General features: G+C 51.6%; 3 protein-coding genes and 1 long non-coding RNA gene across 9 annotated transcripts in view; 2 read left to right on the top strand and 2 right to left on the bottom strand.

Moving 5' to 3' along the window:
- Window positions 1-4,196, top strand: part of NDOR1 (NADPH dependent diflavin oxidoreductase 1) — a 55,673-nt gene extending 51,477 nt beyond the window's left edge. The window contains exons 29-33 of the mRNA XM_058158941.1: window positions 1,334-1,546; window positions 2,759-2,863; window positions 3,609-3,698; window positions 3,802-3,834; window positions 4,028-4,196. Of these exons, the coding sequence (XP_058014924.1) occupies window positions 1,334-1,546; window positions 2,759-2,863; window positions 3,609-3,698; window positions 3,802-3,834; window positions 4,028-4,179 (593 nt within the window). The 3' untranslated portion in view covers window positions 4,180-4,196. The remainder of the gene's footprint in view (window positions 1-1,333; window positions 1,547-2,758; window positions 2,864-3,608; window positions 3,699-3,801; window positions 3,835-4,027) is intronic.
- LOC131185948 (uncharacterized) overlaps window positions 1-6,255 on the bottom strand; it is a 26,651-nt gene extending 20,396 nt beyond the window's left edge. Inside the window, exon 1 of the long non-coding RNA XR_009152268.1 lies at window positions 5,964-6,255. This is a non-coding gene — a long non-coding RNA (uncharacterized LOC131185948). The remainder of the gene's footprint in view (window positions 1-5,963) is intronic.
- Window positions 5,343-14,665, top strand: LRRC26 (leucine rich repeat containing 26). 3 transcript variants are annotated; one of them, XM_058158995.1, is made up of 4 exons: window positions 5,343-6,051; window positions 6,912-7,182; window positions 8,449-8,634; window positions 12,551-14,665. In XM_058158995.1, the coding sequence occupies exons 1-4, from the start codon at window positions 5,343-5,345 to the stop codon at window positions 12,861-12,863; spliced, it is 1,479 nt and encodes a 492-aa protein (XP_058014978.1). In that variant the 3' UTR covers window positions 12,864-14,665. The 3 variants fall into 3 exon arrangements, with proteins under 3 accessions (XP_058014978.1, XP_058014979.1, XP_058014980.1); XM_058158996.1 differs by lacking the exon at window positions 12,551-14,665 and adding an exon at window positions 7,703-7,984 and having other exon boundaries at window positions 6,912-7,156; window positions 8,449-8,586; XM_058158997.1 differs by lacking the exon at window positions 12,551-14,665 and adding an exon at window positions 7,703-7,984 and having other exon boundaries at window positions 8,449-8,586.
- GRIN1 (glutamate ionotropic receptor NMDA type subunit 1) overlaps window positions 9,172-14,665 on the bottom strand; it is a 34,468-nt gene continuing 28,974 nt past the window's right edge. For all 4 annotated transcript variants that reach the window (XM_058158989.1, XM_058158991.1, XM_058158990.1 and 1 more), the window contains one exon: window positions 9,172-11,230. In XM_058158989.1, coding sequence (XP_058014972.1) covers window positions 11,162-11,230 — 69 coding nt within the window. In that variant the 3' untranslated portion in view covers window positions 9,172-11,161. The remainder of the gene's footprint in view (window positions 11,231-14,665) is intronic.

Here is a 14,665-nt window from a genome sequence, read left to right as displayed (position 1 = left end):
GTCCATAGTTCTTCAGGCACTCTGTCTATCAGATCTAATTCCTTAAATCTATTTGTCACCTCTACTGTATATTCATCAGGGATATGATTTAGTTCATACCTGAGTGGCCTGGGGCTTTTTCCTACTTTCTTCAATTTAAGCCTAAATTTTGCAAGGAGAAGCTCATGATCTGAGCCACAGTCAGCTCCTGGTCTTGTTTTTATTGACTGTATAGAGCTTCTCCATCTTTGGCTGCAGAGCACATAGTCAATCTGATTTCTGTGTTGACCATCTGGTGATGTCCATGTGTAGAGTCGTCTCTTGGGTTGTTGGAAAAGAGTGTTTGCTATGACCATCGTATTATCTTGATAGAATTCTATCAGCCATTGCCCTGCTTCATTTTGTACTCCAAGGCCAAACTTGCCTGTTATTCTGGTTATCTTTTGGCTTCCTACTTTGACATTCCAATCCCCCATGATGATAAGGACATCATTTTTTGGTGTTAATTCTATAAGGTGCTGTAGGGCTTCATAGAACCGGTCAATTTCATCCTCTTCAGCACCAGTGGTTGGGGCATAGATTTGGACTACTGTGATATTGAATGGTTTGCCTTGGATTCGAACTGAGATCATTTTTTCATTTTGGGGATTGTATCTCAGTATTGCTTTTCTACTTTTTTATTGATTATGAAGGCTACTCCATTTCTTCTGAGGGATTGTTGCCCGCAGTAGTATACCTGATGGTCATCTGAATTAAATTCGCCCATTCCTGTCCATTTTAGTTCACTGATTCCTAAGATGTCGATGTTCACTCTTGTTTGACCACGTCCAGCTTACCTTGATTCATGGATCTTGCATGCCAGGTTCCTATGGAGAAAAAATCTTTACAGCATCGGACTTTCCTTTCACCACCAGATACATCCACAGCTGAGCGTCCTTTCGGCTTTGGCCCAGTTGCTTCATTCTTTCTGGCGCGACTAGTGCTAGCCCTCCGCTCTTCCCCAGTGGCATATTGGACACCTTCCGACCTGAGGGGCTCATCTTCCCACGTCATATCTTTTTTCCTTTTTGTACTGTCCATGGGGTTTTCATGGCAAAGATACTGGAGTGGGTTGCCATTTCCTTCTCCAGTGGATCACGTTTTGTCAGAACTCTCTGCTATGACCTGTCCGTCTTGGGTGTCCCTGCACGGCATAGCTCATAGTTTCATTGAGCTACGCAAGCCCCTTCTCCACGACAAGGCAGTAATTCATGAAGGTGTTTTTTTTTTTATTTACGGATAGCAAATAATTTTTCAGTGTTCTACGAGTTGCCTGATCCGACCTCCTCTTGTGTTCCCTTCCTTTCCTTCCCAGCCACAGAGTGGTTTGATCAGTGGACTGGCTACGGCGTGGCAGGAGAGCCATCACTGCTCTATCCCTCTGCAGAAACCCTGGAGGGGGCCAAGCGGGAGTGTGTGCTGGAGCGACCCGTGTGTGTGGCTGTCCTGGAGACAAGGTCCGGCTTCTACCTGCTCAGCAGCAAGGATGCCAGCCCCAAAGCAGACTCGGTGCTTCATGTGTGGACCAGTAAGTGTCTGATTGGGCCCCCTGGGGGCGAGCAGAGGGAGGGGCTCCTTCAAAGAGGAACCTCTGTGTGCAAAAGGCACAGTGGCTGTGCTTTCAGTGGGGAAGTGAGGCGTCCCGTTTATGAGCTTCTCTCTGAGGTTGAACCAATTTTTGATTCCCAGGCCCCACAATTCACTGTGACGCTGTACGTGCCCAGGGAGGGTCTGGGGGGGGCATGGACAGATTTGCCATCTTATGGGGGACAACTTGCCCAGAAGGCCCCAGGACTTTGGCTAAGGGGGATTCTTCTTCCCTCGTGTGGTCCCAAGTCTCTGAGAATCAGCAGAAGAGGCCCTGGTATTTAACCAGGTTGTAATAATTCCCTCTATACTAATATTGATGTTAACAGCTTCACCAACTGAGTTTGGTGCATCAGGCGCCTAGCAAAGGCCTAAGAACTGTTTTAAAAGATGGAGGGACCGACCTCCTTGCCCTTCCTCTGCCATTTTGCAGTTCTCCTCTGGCCCTCAGCTTCAGAAGTTTCTGACTGCTTGAGAGTCATCTGGAAAGAAAAATAATGGACCTCATCTGAAGTTGGGCTGCCACAGTCATCCCCATGTTTCCCAGAAATGGGGCTGGGGCAGTGGTGAAATCTGAACCGGTTTACTACCAGTTCGCTGGCTGCGAGTGTGCACTGAGTGCTCCTGTGCAGTGCACACCACGCACCAAACTCAAGGTGTGTGCCCGCGCAGTGCACACCAAAAAGAGGCAGGGGGTAAGTAGAACAGCGCACGAAGGGGGGGGGGTGATCAACTGTGGCTTGCAATCTTTTTTTTCCTTTTAAAAGCAAATTTTTAAAGAAATGCTTTTAAAGGGTTCTGACGATCCCAGTTGAGTCACACGATCATTAGAGTTTTTTTTTTTACTTTTAAAAACATTTTTTCTACAATCTCTTCGACCGAGAAAAAATGCTTTTAAAAGGCTCCTCTGGTGATCCCAGCTGAGTTGCCTGATCATCAGAGTTTTTAGAAGCATTTTTTTTACAACCTCTTCAGTCGAAGAGGTTGTAGAAAAAATGCTTTTAAAAGTAAAAAAAAAAGTTGGTCACGCCCACCCAGTCACAATACCCACCACCGCCAAGCCACGCCCACAGAACCGGTAGTAACGAATTTTTACATTTTACCCCTGGTCTCGGTGCACTTGCCCGTCATGCCTGCCTCTGCTTTCTTTCAGTTTGCGCAGAAGGGTTTAGTGGCCTGGGCTGCCGCAAGACCTCAGTAGGCACAGCCCGGCCAGCCTGCGACTGCAGTGGCAAGTTGAAGACCACGGCAGAGAAAGGTGAGGGTCCAAGGGGGGGGCATGGAGCTCCTTAGAGGCCAGTAGCAAAGGCAGCTGCTCTAGGATTCTCTGCCCTGACAGGTCTTGCTGTGTATCTGGAAATCAGACAGTGTGATAAACAGTGGCGTTTATTTCAAAAAGGATTAAATGTTCCTTTCTTCTTCCCACCCAGTCCATGCACTGAAGGCCCAGCTCTGTGTTCCTTGCACAGCAGTGGGCAAGGGCTTCTCCTGAGGAGGCTGAGGTCCTTTTGGGAAAAGGGAATTGGGACACAGCTTCTGCCTTTGGTGCTTAGATGCCACCGGCTCTGCCGTGTTAATTTTTCCAGAACATCTTTCCTTCCATCCAGCAAAAACTATTTCTATTGACTAACTAGATATTGAATATCTAGGTCCCACCATTTCGAGAGATGGGTAGAGCTTGTTTATTTCACTCAATTTATCTGGAGAAATTGGAAGCTGCCAGCTCCAGTTTCCAGATCTCTTTAGCCTGCTTGAATATAAATCCTTATGATTTATATTGATATATTGATCATCAATTGTGTTGTAAATGTTGTACCTTGATGAACGTATCTTTTCTTTTATGTACACTGAGAGCATATGCACCAAGACAAATTCCTTGTGTGTCCAATCACACTTGGCCAATAAAATTCTATTCTATTCTATTCTATTCTATTCTATTCTATATGAGGGTGGCCGGGAATGTGCCCATCCTTAAGTTGGCCGTGTGGTTCATCTTGCTGCAGTTTGTGGCGTCCCTGTACAGACCTGTGTGGAAGATTGCCAGCAAATGACTCCTGGGATTAACTGCTCGTTTTGCATCCCTGTCTGCACTGGTATGTTAGTTTAGAAGCATGTGGGAACACCCTGCAGTTGTGGGATCCGCTCTATTCTGAGGTTCCTTCAGCTAAAACATGTCGCACTGATGCTTCTCCTCAGTTGACTGGGTCCATTGGGCATCTCGCCAGGCAGGTACAATGGACTTCGCCTGGGCAAAACTGCCCACTGTCTTGCTTGGTGCCTCCCTCTGGAAGCAGCTGCCTTGGCTCTTTTGAGGTCTCTTTTGCCTTCTGGGAAGGGCGGCAACCCCAGGTCAGAGTTCGCAACCACGGTAAGGTTCCCCCACCTGCCATTAGCCAGGATCTTTTGTTCTTTCCCCATGCAGAGGCCAGCCTGAGCTTTCTGGACCCTGAAGAGTTCGCTCTCGTCACCATGATCCAGTTCAAGGTGTCCCATTCCCTCAATCTGACGGCAGAGGACGAAAGGGACCGGACGGTCTCCTCCAAGGTCATATATGATGATGCCAAGTATCCATGACGGAAAAGGAAAGAAGAGGCCAATAAAGGCTCTGGAGGTGCCTCTGGAGGACTCTGTTTCCGTGGTCCTTCTGTTTTGTGAGACTCTTGCCCAAAAGGCAGGGGTCTCTTTGTCGAGCATGGGATGGTCTCTGCAGTATAGGGACAAGTAGTTCGGTAGTTTCTACAAGTGAAGGCCAGGCCCTGGGTGGCTTATGGGCTGGGAATTCTTTGCGGACTGTCCCACGTATCCCAACCCAGGGATCCCTTTGGAATTTTGGGTTTTCCTTTGTTTTCACTAATAAGACAAATACCTTAGTAAGGTGAACGCATGGCTATTCTCAACCTCCTCTGAAAAGGGTAGCAAGAGTGGGGGGGATAAGATTGACAGCTAGGCCAGCATTGGGTTCCTGCCCACCTAGGAGAGGGAAGACAGGCACTCCTCCCTGGGAAGACGGTCAGAGTCCCAGAGGGGCTATTTTCAGAGCGCCCTCATCCTTAGGCTGACAGTGGCAGTTTGGGAGAAATTTCCCAGGGATGGCTGCTTGCTGGCTTTCCTTGTAGGAAAAAGCTGCCTTGCTGGACCAAACCCGGCATTCCCGCCCTCCACCAGCTTTTAACAATGGCTTCCTTGTTAGATGTCACCAATAATCTCCAGTTGCGTCACCCTGGCTGCTGCAGAGAGATTTCCCCTCGGGCCAACCCCAGTGGCTCTTGCTAGTCGCCTCTCAGAATGCCTGATCCTGTGAGCTTGTGGTACTTTGGGTGAGGAGCTTTTCTTGAGCTCAGCACTGCCTGTTCCAGCTGGGCCTGCTCAGCTTTTGCCTCTCAGAGATGCTCCTTGGCGGGAGACAGAGACGTGGAAACCCGCCGGTAAGTAACTTTCCTGGCACACGTCAAGACCGTCTGTGTACAGAAGGTAGCCAGACTAGGAGGGGCAGGCGTCAGGTGATTCCTTTAGGCCAGGAGAGCTGGGCCCAGGAGGAAGTGGCCGCTTTGCCCCTTGGCACGGCTGCCTGTCAAAATATTTGCTAAGGAAGTGCAGACGCTTGACTCAGAATTAACTCCACACCCAAGGAGTTGTGCTCCAAGTTGCTCCGAACAGAGGAAGTTGTTGAGCGAGGAAGCTTGACTGCAGACCCTCTCTGGTTCCTGAGCCTCCCATTGCTCAAAGCTGAGGAACAAATGTGGAGCCTCTCCAAGGGTGGGCCTGAGAGACCCATGGCTTCAAGCACCTGGACCTTGCTCTTGCTAGCCACCGATCATCGCAGCTGCCCTGGTGGCCGAAGGCAAAGTGCCTTCACAGTCCTCACCTTTTTCCTCTTCTTGCCATGCTTTCCTGCTTCTGGCTGTCCAGATGTTTGCAGCTGCTCCTTGGGGAAAGTAAACTGTGTGGACCGTAGGCTGCGTTTTGTACCTTTCCAGTTGCCCACAAACGCCACCGCTCTCCTACTGGACTACAACCGCATTGCCATTCTCAGGAACGGCACCTTTGCAGCCCAGAAAATCTTGCGCCGCTTGACCCTTGGCAACAACGTCCTGGCCAGCATTCACCGCCTGGCCCTGGTGGGCCTCCATGAGCTGCAGGACCTGGACCTGAGCGACAACTCCCTCAGCCTCCTGCACCCAGAGATTTTCCTCCCTGTGCCAACCCTGAGGACGCTAAAGCTGGGGAACAACAGGCTCCTGAGGCTGGAACCAGAACTCCCCCGGGCCCTCCCCCATCTCAGGGCTCTCTTTGTCCACAGCAATGCATTGACCTCCCTCCCGGCTGGCTTCTTTGAAAGTCTGCCTTCCTTGTCTTACCTGACCCTTGAAGACAACCCCTGGACCTGCTCCTGTGGCATCCGGCCCCTCTTCCTGTGGCTGGTGAAGAACAGGGACAAAGTTCCAGGTAAGCAGCTGGCTGGCACTCCAGGGTAGAGCAGCTGCCTTTGGTGTCTGAGCCTCTCTAGACCTCTGTGGGCCCTCACTGTTCAGCTGAGCACATCAGAGATGGTGAGGGCCACACGGCCGTGTCCTGCTGCCCCTTGGCTGAGAGTTTTCATGCCAGTGCATTTGGGCCCAGAGGCTGCTTAGCTCGGCTCGGCTCGGCTCGGCTCTGCAGCCAGCGCTTAATGGTGAAAGAAGCAGCCCGCTCTGGGCTGTTTGCTTGAGTGGTTTTCCGCCCCTCCCCTTCCTGGCTTCTTACAGCATCTGCCTTTGTTTGGTGGGAAACATTAAGCAGCCCTCCCCGCATCCCCCTTTCGCTTGCCACATGCCCCACAGATCTTGAGGAACATAGTCAGCCATGGGAAGCTGTTGGTGGGTTTGTTTTTAATCACAAACGGAACAAGACTTGTTGCTTTGGGATTTTTCCCCACAGTAACTAGGATTAATACAGCGTACTCCACATTTCTCCAAACAATAGAAAAATCAAGAGAAGTTGGGAAATAGAAGAATATCCGATTACTTCCCAGTTCTCAGCATATTGACTTACCACTCTAGGTTCTCTTGGCTGAGCAGGACATAAAGAGATTTTGGCCCCACGGAAGAGCCTTTGCAAAAGAAACAGCTGGGACCTATTTTAATTCTGAAAAAAGCAGAGTTGATATCTTTTAGTGTGCCTTTTTGAACAATTGCTATCATTTCAACCAGGCTCAGGTTGACTTGCACACATGGTGGAGGGATCCCCTGGGCATTTTCTCCAAGCACTAGCTTTGCTAGACCAAGATGGCCTCGCCATGACTGACTCTCTGCTGCTCTTTCTTCCAGAGGCGAATTCAGTGACTTGCAAACGCCGAGCGTCCCTCACCCAGTATCCCATCTCAGCTCTTGGAAATGAATCCTTTGCACGTTGTCAGGCGCCCCGGATGCATCTCCCCGACTATGCCTTCTTCCTTCTGATCGGGCCATTGACTTTCCTGGCCTGCATTTGTGTCGGCATCCTACTGGGCTCGCTGGCAGTGGCCCACCTGAAACGGAGGAGGACGGGCTCATGCATTTGGCCACGGGCTCCGGTGAGGCACGCAGGGACCCCCCTGCGGTAAGCAGGTTTCGCTCCCAAACAATCGTCCTTCGGCACTCTTTCCCCGTGTCTCTGCCAGCAGAATTGCAGCATAATAACTCTAGAAATAGTTTCTGTTTCCAATGCTTTGTGCATAAAATCCCAATTCCTCTCTCAGCCAGTGGGTCGGTCCTTGATTTGGGCTTGTACTTACCTGTCCCTATGCAAAGAGCAGTCCGTATTTGTAGAAATGGTGGCGCCTGCACCTCTTTCCCCATTGAAGTGGGCGTGAGGTTCAGGCAGATGCTGGAGCACCCTTTTTATGTGACTCGGCTGCAGGCTGTGTTTGTGTTGTTTCCTGAAAAGAAGGCCACCCTCCTCCCATTTCTTGGAGCCAAGTGCCATTCAACAATAGTCCCTTCTGTTCCCTGCTTGGTGACTTCACAGGTCTTCCTCAGAAAGGGAGATAAGATGAAGTGGAGGCTGCCAGTGCGAGAATGACTGTGGCATCTCAGTGCCCCTGGAAGCTTCTCCACTGTGCCCCTTACTCTTTATACAGTGGTTGTCAGCTTCCAGGCTGGCACAGCCAGAGGTCCCTGTTGTTCGTGATTTAGTGAGTGGCAGCCAGGAGGCAACTGAGACGCAGCCTGTGCTGAGGACAGGGCCCGTGTTCGACTTACGGCCTCTTTGAAAAATGCTGCCCAATGGGAAGAACAGTACTGGGATCCTTGTCCTCAACCAGGAAATATCCGAATACCAAAGTGGGCTTCCCCCACCACACCCATGATGTGCAGGCCCCGGGGGCTTCCCCTTATTCTTCTTGGAAAGGAAAAGGCAAGAGGTGAGCCTGTCCTAGTCTGGGCTTGGGGGGGGGGAGCTTGTGGGGGGGAGGGATGAACAGCTTTCAGGTCTACACTGGAGCAGAGAGGCTGGCCGTGCTGTGTGAAGCCTAGCTTGCCAACTCCTTGCTGGAGTTTGGCCCAACAGGTGCTGATTGCCCTGGAGGGACGGCATGGCCGGGCATTGACTTGCCAACCTCAGAGTGGCTCAGGAAGCAGCTCACCTTCTAGCCTGTCAATCAGAGAACGTCTCTCTGTGGATGGGGTACATGGCAGATGGTGTGTTTTCTGAAGCCAAAAAATGGTGCTGCTTATCGGAAACTTCAAAGCCACAGCCATGTCTTGGGATCAGCTTTTCCAGCCATGATATAGGTGTTAAAATCCAGTGCCTTCCTGATGGCCAGAGTCATGTGATCTGAGAGATCCAATCCCATGTCCTGCTTTTGTCTCACCATCATTTTTTCAGGTGCGAAGAATTATTGGAGGCCTCCTTCCTGTTTTCTTTCTTTTTTCCTTCCTTCCTTCCTTCCTTCCCAAGCAACCCTTCTGCTTCTGCTGGGCCTTCAGTGAGGTATCTTCTCCAGCCTCTGCAGGTGACTTCCAGCTCCACCTCAGATGGCATCTTATGCTTCCAGCTACTGCAGCTTGTCAGGTATTTTCAGTATTAGTTTTTGCTGAACCATCTAAGATTTCAAGAGTTGCTGTAGTTGGGCAGCTGACTTTTAAAGCGGGCTGGGTCTGGGGAATCGGGAGCACATCTACCAGCCAGTCTTTCTAGTCTTTCTCAGCGCCTGCAAGGAGCAGAGACTTTTGTGGCAAGTCTTTGTGGAAATTTTATTTAAGTTAGAGTGAGGAAGGGAAATATAGGCTGCTGCCTCTTATTTTTCCTCTTCGCTGTGAATTTAAATAAAGAAGTGTCCTTGCAAAATGTTTATGGAGATTCTCCGTCATCCAGGTCTTGGTTATCCCAAAGGGGCTTTTTCAAGAGGCAACTGGACCTTTAAGAAGAAGCTTCTTGTATGAGAAGCGAAATGTCTTCAAAGAAAAACCAGAATGCCCAGTTGCCTCTTGAAAAAGCACCTTTGGGATAAGTGTCCTTGCAGGTACGCATGCACACACACACACACACACACACACACACACACACACACACACACACACAGAGAGAGAGAGAGGCAAGAACATGTCATTTTAAATTAATGGATTTAAATTCACTATTACAAAAACCCACAGCAGAACTATACATAAGTATGATAACGCTTAATTATTGAACGCTGCGTCTTCACTGCGGCTCTGGGCAACTGTCCAAGGTCGTATGCTTTATTTCAAAAAGCCTGCTTAGAATTACAGTTCCATCTCTACTTACCTAGGAGAAGGTCCCAGGGAATGCAATGGGCCCTACTTCTGAGTAAGCATGTACAGAATGCGTGTGGGTGCACACAGGCCAGCTTGGTAAATTAGGATCTAGGTTGAAGGGTACATCGGGGGGGGGGGAGTGTAGGAGCAGGTGGTGGTCATGTGTTGCAGTGCCTCCTCCAAGTTAGGAGTTCTTGAGAGGCACCCCAAGTTGGGGCTACTTTGCTAACCATCCTCTAATCCCCTGGGTGGGTGGTTGCAAGGCGAACTGTGCGGAATCAGGTTTGCTGACTCTCACAAGCAGCATCAGAGCGACACCCTGGCTCAGAGCTGCCCAGGCCCTCCGTGACTGCCCTGCCTGCCTGCAGCCTGCCGGGCTCAGACCGTGCGGCACGGAGGGTGTTTAGGTTAAGGGCACTTCTGCTTCTCAACAAAGCAGATAATCTTTGGGCAAAGTAGTATTATCTTAATCTGGATTGAGATTCTGCACCCACAATGGCAAGAATGAATTTGGGGTTTCAGTTTAAACACCCGAAGGGTATTTTTATAGGGTTACCTCAGTCAAACTCGTAACCATCCTAGAAGAGAGGCCAGTGTTATGTGGCAGAGAGCTACTGGAGTAGTGATAAGGTTGCTACTTTGGTTCTCCTGAGTGGGAGAATGAAAAGTATTATGAGGATCAGTCGGGGTCAGAAATGGAAACTCTGGAACCAACATGGCTCTCAGCTGGAGAGCCAGAAGGCCTGGCTTTCTCTCCAGAAGGCAGTGGCACAGGCTGGACCGCAGGATAATTGGTTGGGGGGGTTCTGAGGCCAGGGGAGGAAAGAATCAGGACCCTATCTGTCTAAAAGGCTAGCAGATCTTGGCAGGGGCCTGTTTGCCAGAGCAGGTTTGTTACAAATCTCCATGCATGTAGCTATAAACCGAGTGAGAAGAGAGGAACAACTCCAAGGCTCCCCCTGATCCCAGCCCAGGAGAGGAGCAAAGGGGTCAGCGTTGGTGGTCATCCGGGGCAGAGACTGGAAAGCACTTCTGCAGAAGAGGAGCAGAGCTGGAGATTTGGATTGGCAGCCAGCAAAGAGTTGCAGAGAAGCTGGGAACTTCCCGTCCTACTGGAAATGTTGCTTTACCAGGTGGGAGGCGTGGAAGGGGTTGGCTAAAACTCTGTTTCACAAACGAGCTAAGTAGTCAAAACAGAGAGAGATGGGGAGATTCTCCCCCACCCCCCATCAGAGAAAACCTTGGGTGTCCTGAGGGAACACTGGCACCTTCACGGTAGCAGCCCAAAAAACCGGCCACAGGGCTCTCTGGGTGGGAGGTGATGGACCGACAGGCCTTTTTTACAGAACGCTATATATATATATAAACAAAGGGAACCATGAGCCATGGGGCTGGGGCCTCTTCACGGCCCCCTGATACAGTCTGAAAACAGTCGTGTGAAGTAAGGCGGGCTTAAGAGGTTCTGTGCATGCATGGAATGATGATGAGACTCTTCCCCTCGGCAAGAGACCCGGTCCGCTTCGCTGAATGTGCCATCCATCCTCTCCTGGTGGGGTCTCCCTCAGAACTACCCTCTGCGTGTCTTGGAGGAGAAGTAAATGGAGGCCACACTCTAGAAAAAACGGAGGTGCTCCCAGGCCTCCTGGTGTTCAGTAGTTCATCCCAAGGCCACAAGTGAGATTGGTCACCCTTGAAGGAAGCAGGGGTCTATCGGGGCCGGAGGGAAGAAAGCAATGCAGGCGCCGTGGGTGGATGTCAAAGGCTTCCCTTTGGTGTCTCCAGAAGGGCCCTCGGAGGAGTCTCCATTGGTCTGTCCTGAGATCTCACACCACGGTGCTGACTGAGGGGTCAGAGAGATTGAGTTGCCCAGTGATGTCTGTGGGGTGATACTGCTGCAAGAGACAAACAGACAGACAGACAGGCCAGATGTTAGGCGGGGCAGGGTTGGCTGCGAGCAGCTGATGCAATTGAGACGCAGGTCCCGGTGGGCGATCGCTGAGGGATGATGCACGGGCTGTCTCAGCCCCTCGGTTTGGGCCACAGCCTGCCTGTGCCGAGTGCCAGTGGAAGGTCCCCTGCACAGGATGCAGCCCATGAGGGAAGCTTGGCCAGGGCGGGGCCCAAAGCCTCTCCCCGGAGCCACCAGGAGTTGGTGGCACTTCTCTCTCCCTCTTAGTTTTAGCACCCTGGGACGTGGCTTCAGTGGCCAGGGAGTAAAGAACGATGCAGCTTAGTGAGCTTGGTTTATGATAGATTGGGAAGATAATTGCTAAGGGGGGGATGTAGAGACAAGGCCTCTGAAATCGTCTCTGCTGTCCCTGCTGGAGGAGGGAGGGCCACTCTGCTTGTTTGGTCTCTGTGAGGAAAACCTTTTGGGGAACACTAGCAGATTCCCCTCAATTTATTAGAGTCCAAAGCTACTTGCTTTGTGCCCAGTAATAGTTCGTGGCAAAAATAAACTTCCAATTGCCCCAGAGATTTTAAAAAGTGCCTTTTTAAAACATAAAAAAAAGATTGGCACACACGAGCGGAATGCGAAGGGAATGGCCGGCAGGCAGCCCGTGGCCTCCTTTGCCATCCCTTGCCTGGCAGCTGAGCTGCAATCATTGGTGCCCCCAAGCTGGACTGCTGCTCTTCCCTCCCGGCCCTGCTTGTGCCTCCGCCACCTGCCTGCCAGGACAGCAGAGACCTGCATCATCTCTCAGGGATCCCCGTCTGGGACAGGGTGGTGGGGTGGGTGGACGTGTTACATGACAGCCTCTGCGGCCCTCCGGTTCAACTGCCTGGAGAGCAACTAATCCCCTCCTGGCACGTTTCAGCCATGACAGCCCTGGAGTTCCATCAACTTCCGGCCAGTCAGCGTCTCTTCTCTGTAGACGGGGGACATTTCAGAGAATGCTCGTGCCACCACCACCCCTTCCCCTCCCCCCATCCTCCTGGCACCCTCCTCCCAGGATCTCTGGGGCCTGCCCTTCACCCCTGCCTGGGCCCTCACGCTCCTTGCCCGTTACAGACCCCCGTAATACAGGACGTGGGTACAGGACAAAAGTCAATCAACATTCAGGACAAGAGCCCACCCTGTGCTGAGCAGCTCCTGAAGCCGGGAGTCTCTACAGGGCTATCTGCACTGCAGCTCACGGATGCTGGGCGTGGTGACATCGCGGGGCTGTCTGTAGGGAGCAGGCGCATGAATGGCACATTGTCTATTACAGAGGCATTGGCTGCAGTTCCAGAGTTAAAGGTAAAATCCAGCTGTGCAAAGAGCATCGACCCTCACCACGGTGCCCCACAGAATGCCACCTTGCCCGCCCAACAAACCTGCAGCGTTTGCCCTTCGAGAAGCCGAGAGCAACCCATCAAGAATGTCCCTTCCCCTCACCACATGTAACCCTGTCTGTCTGGAGTATAAGAGGAAGGGTTTTTCACCTGCCTGGCCTTCCATGGTCCCCAAAAGCAGCCACGTATTTGCCCACAGAGGCTGCTTCCTGCTTGATGCTGATTTTTTCCCTAACAAAAGCTCAATGAATTAAATCCTGCCCGGCCTCCAGTTCCTATCATGGCTGGACAGAAACTTTGGGGGATTCCAATCCAATCACTGGATTCCATCGCAGAAATCCTGGTGGAGGCGATGGCCTCAGCATAATTGCTGCTGGGAGGGCTCTGCTTTGTGGCCTCCCTGGGCCTTTGGGCTGGAAGCAGTCAGAACTAGAGGTGGCCACAGGACGTCATGTCTGGGAAAGCTACAAGCTAATTTTGTGGCGTTTTTTCCCCCCCGGCCCAGAACTGCCTCCTGGATCGGTGTGATCTGCTGATCCTGCACTCGAGTAGGATGGAAAAGGGAATCCTATTTATAAAGGTTTTACAGGCATAACCAACAGCTGTCAGCTCTTCCGTCTCCTTTGAGATGGAAATGGAAATGCCCTCTGAGCCCATGGGACAAAATCCGGGTCTCCAAAGGTGGATCCTCGGATGGCAGAGTTGCCGTCACTGGGACTCCAGAAGGGAGGAACTGTTTCTTCCACAGAAGCTTCCTGATTCCGACCAAGGCATTGCTGGTGGCAGCCTCACCCGGAGGCTAGCACTGGAGGAAAACTCGGCCTACCTCAAAAAGACGAGGCTGGGCTCCATTTTAAACTGGGAAGGCCTGGATAGACCGGAATGGAACAGAAGGCTTGGCCGCAAAGGGTAAGATTTCCCCCTGCTTTTATTTCTTTGCTATGAGCAGAATAGGCATGGCCAGATTTGGCAAGGCAAGGCAAGGCCCAGATAGGCGGTGCCCTGCAGATGCCAGGCTCCCTTGCTGGAAAAGCCCTTAGCCAACAAGGCTACCCCCAGGGGCCTGCCAGCATGGCATAGTCCTGAGCTTCAGGGAGTGGAGTTGGGGCCCCTGGACACCCTCCCCGGAGGCCTATTTGCAAGAGGCCAGTGGAGGGTCTGCAAGGAAGCCCAGCTGGAGAATGCAAGGGCCAGAGAGCACCTACTGCCAGCCAAGTACCCTTCAAAAAAGGCCAGGAGTGGCTTCCCTTGCCCCTCAGAGACACCCTGGGGGCCGCTGAGCTCCTCCCCATTTTACTTGGGTGCTATCCGCTGCGGGCCAGATGCCCTTCCCTGCAGGGCTCCTCGTATACAGTTGTGAGGGCCCCAAGGGCTGCTTGGGGGCAGGGCTTCCCCTCGGCCCAGACCGCTGCTGCTGCACCTTCCACATTGCCAGCCTTGGGGACAGTGAGGGAAGGAAACGGCTGCCTGACAACTCCACTCCCTGCCCCACAGTGGCAGAGTCAAGTGGGGCACCCTTCCCTCAGAGAGAAGGGTGCTGGGCCTTCCCCCAGAGATGCCTGGGTGGAGAAAGGGCTCCCCTGAGCCACGTAAGGTTCTCCCCAAGAGTGGGTCATGGGGAGGAAGGGGGGGTCCCTGCCTTCGGCCCCCTTGTGGGGGGGCTTTTAATGAACGTCGTTCAGGCAGACCCACCACCTTAAAGATGGAGGGGCCCCTTTTATAGATGGCACTTAGATCCCAAAAAATTATCATGTATGTATCCTAATATCCAAGCGAAATGTTGGAGGTGTGATTGTGATGACGCTACAGATTTTCATATTTGGTGGACTTGCAAGAAAATTAAGGCCTTTTGGATAAGAATTTGGTGGATTATTCAAAATGTACTGAAGAAGAAGATAAAGTTCCTGCCACAATTTTTCCTTTTGGGAATTATAACGGATTGTACAGGGATTGAGACTAAACTGATTCTGAATTTAATAACAGCAGCAAGACTGTTGATTGGACAATACTGGAAGAAAGAAGAGGTACCTACAATAGAAGAATGGATACTG

The sequence above is a fragment of the Ahaetulla prasina genome, chromosome 16 (genome assembly GCF_028640845.1).
Source record: "Ahaetulla prasina isolate Xishuangbanna chromosome 16, ASM2864084v1, whole genome shotgun sequence".
Lineage (NCBI taxonomy): Eukaryota > Metazoa > Chordata > Lepidosauria > Squamata > Colubridae > Ahaetulla > Ahaetulla prasina.
Note: the sequence above shows the minus strand (reverse complement) of the source record. Positions and strands in the feature narration are given on the sequence as shown.

Bases quoted from the DNA above. Each gene is read 5' to 3' on its own strand.
- LRRC26 (XM_058158995.1), top strand. From the start codon at position 5,343: ATGTGGAGCCTCTCCAAGGGTGGGCCTGAGAGACCCATGGCTTCAAGC. The intron at 6,052-6,911 runs GTAAGCAGCTGG...TCTTTCTTCCAG, and splicing joins GAACAGGGACAAAGTTCCAG to AGGCGAATTCAGTGACTTGC. The intron at 8,635-12,550 runs GTATTTTCAGTA...TGTCTATTACAG, and splicing joins CAGCTACTGCAGCTTGTCAG to AGGCATTGGCTGCAGTTCCA.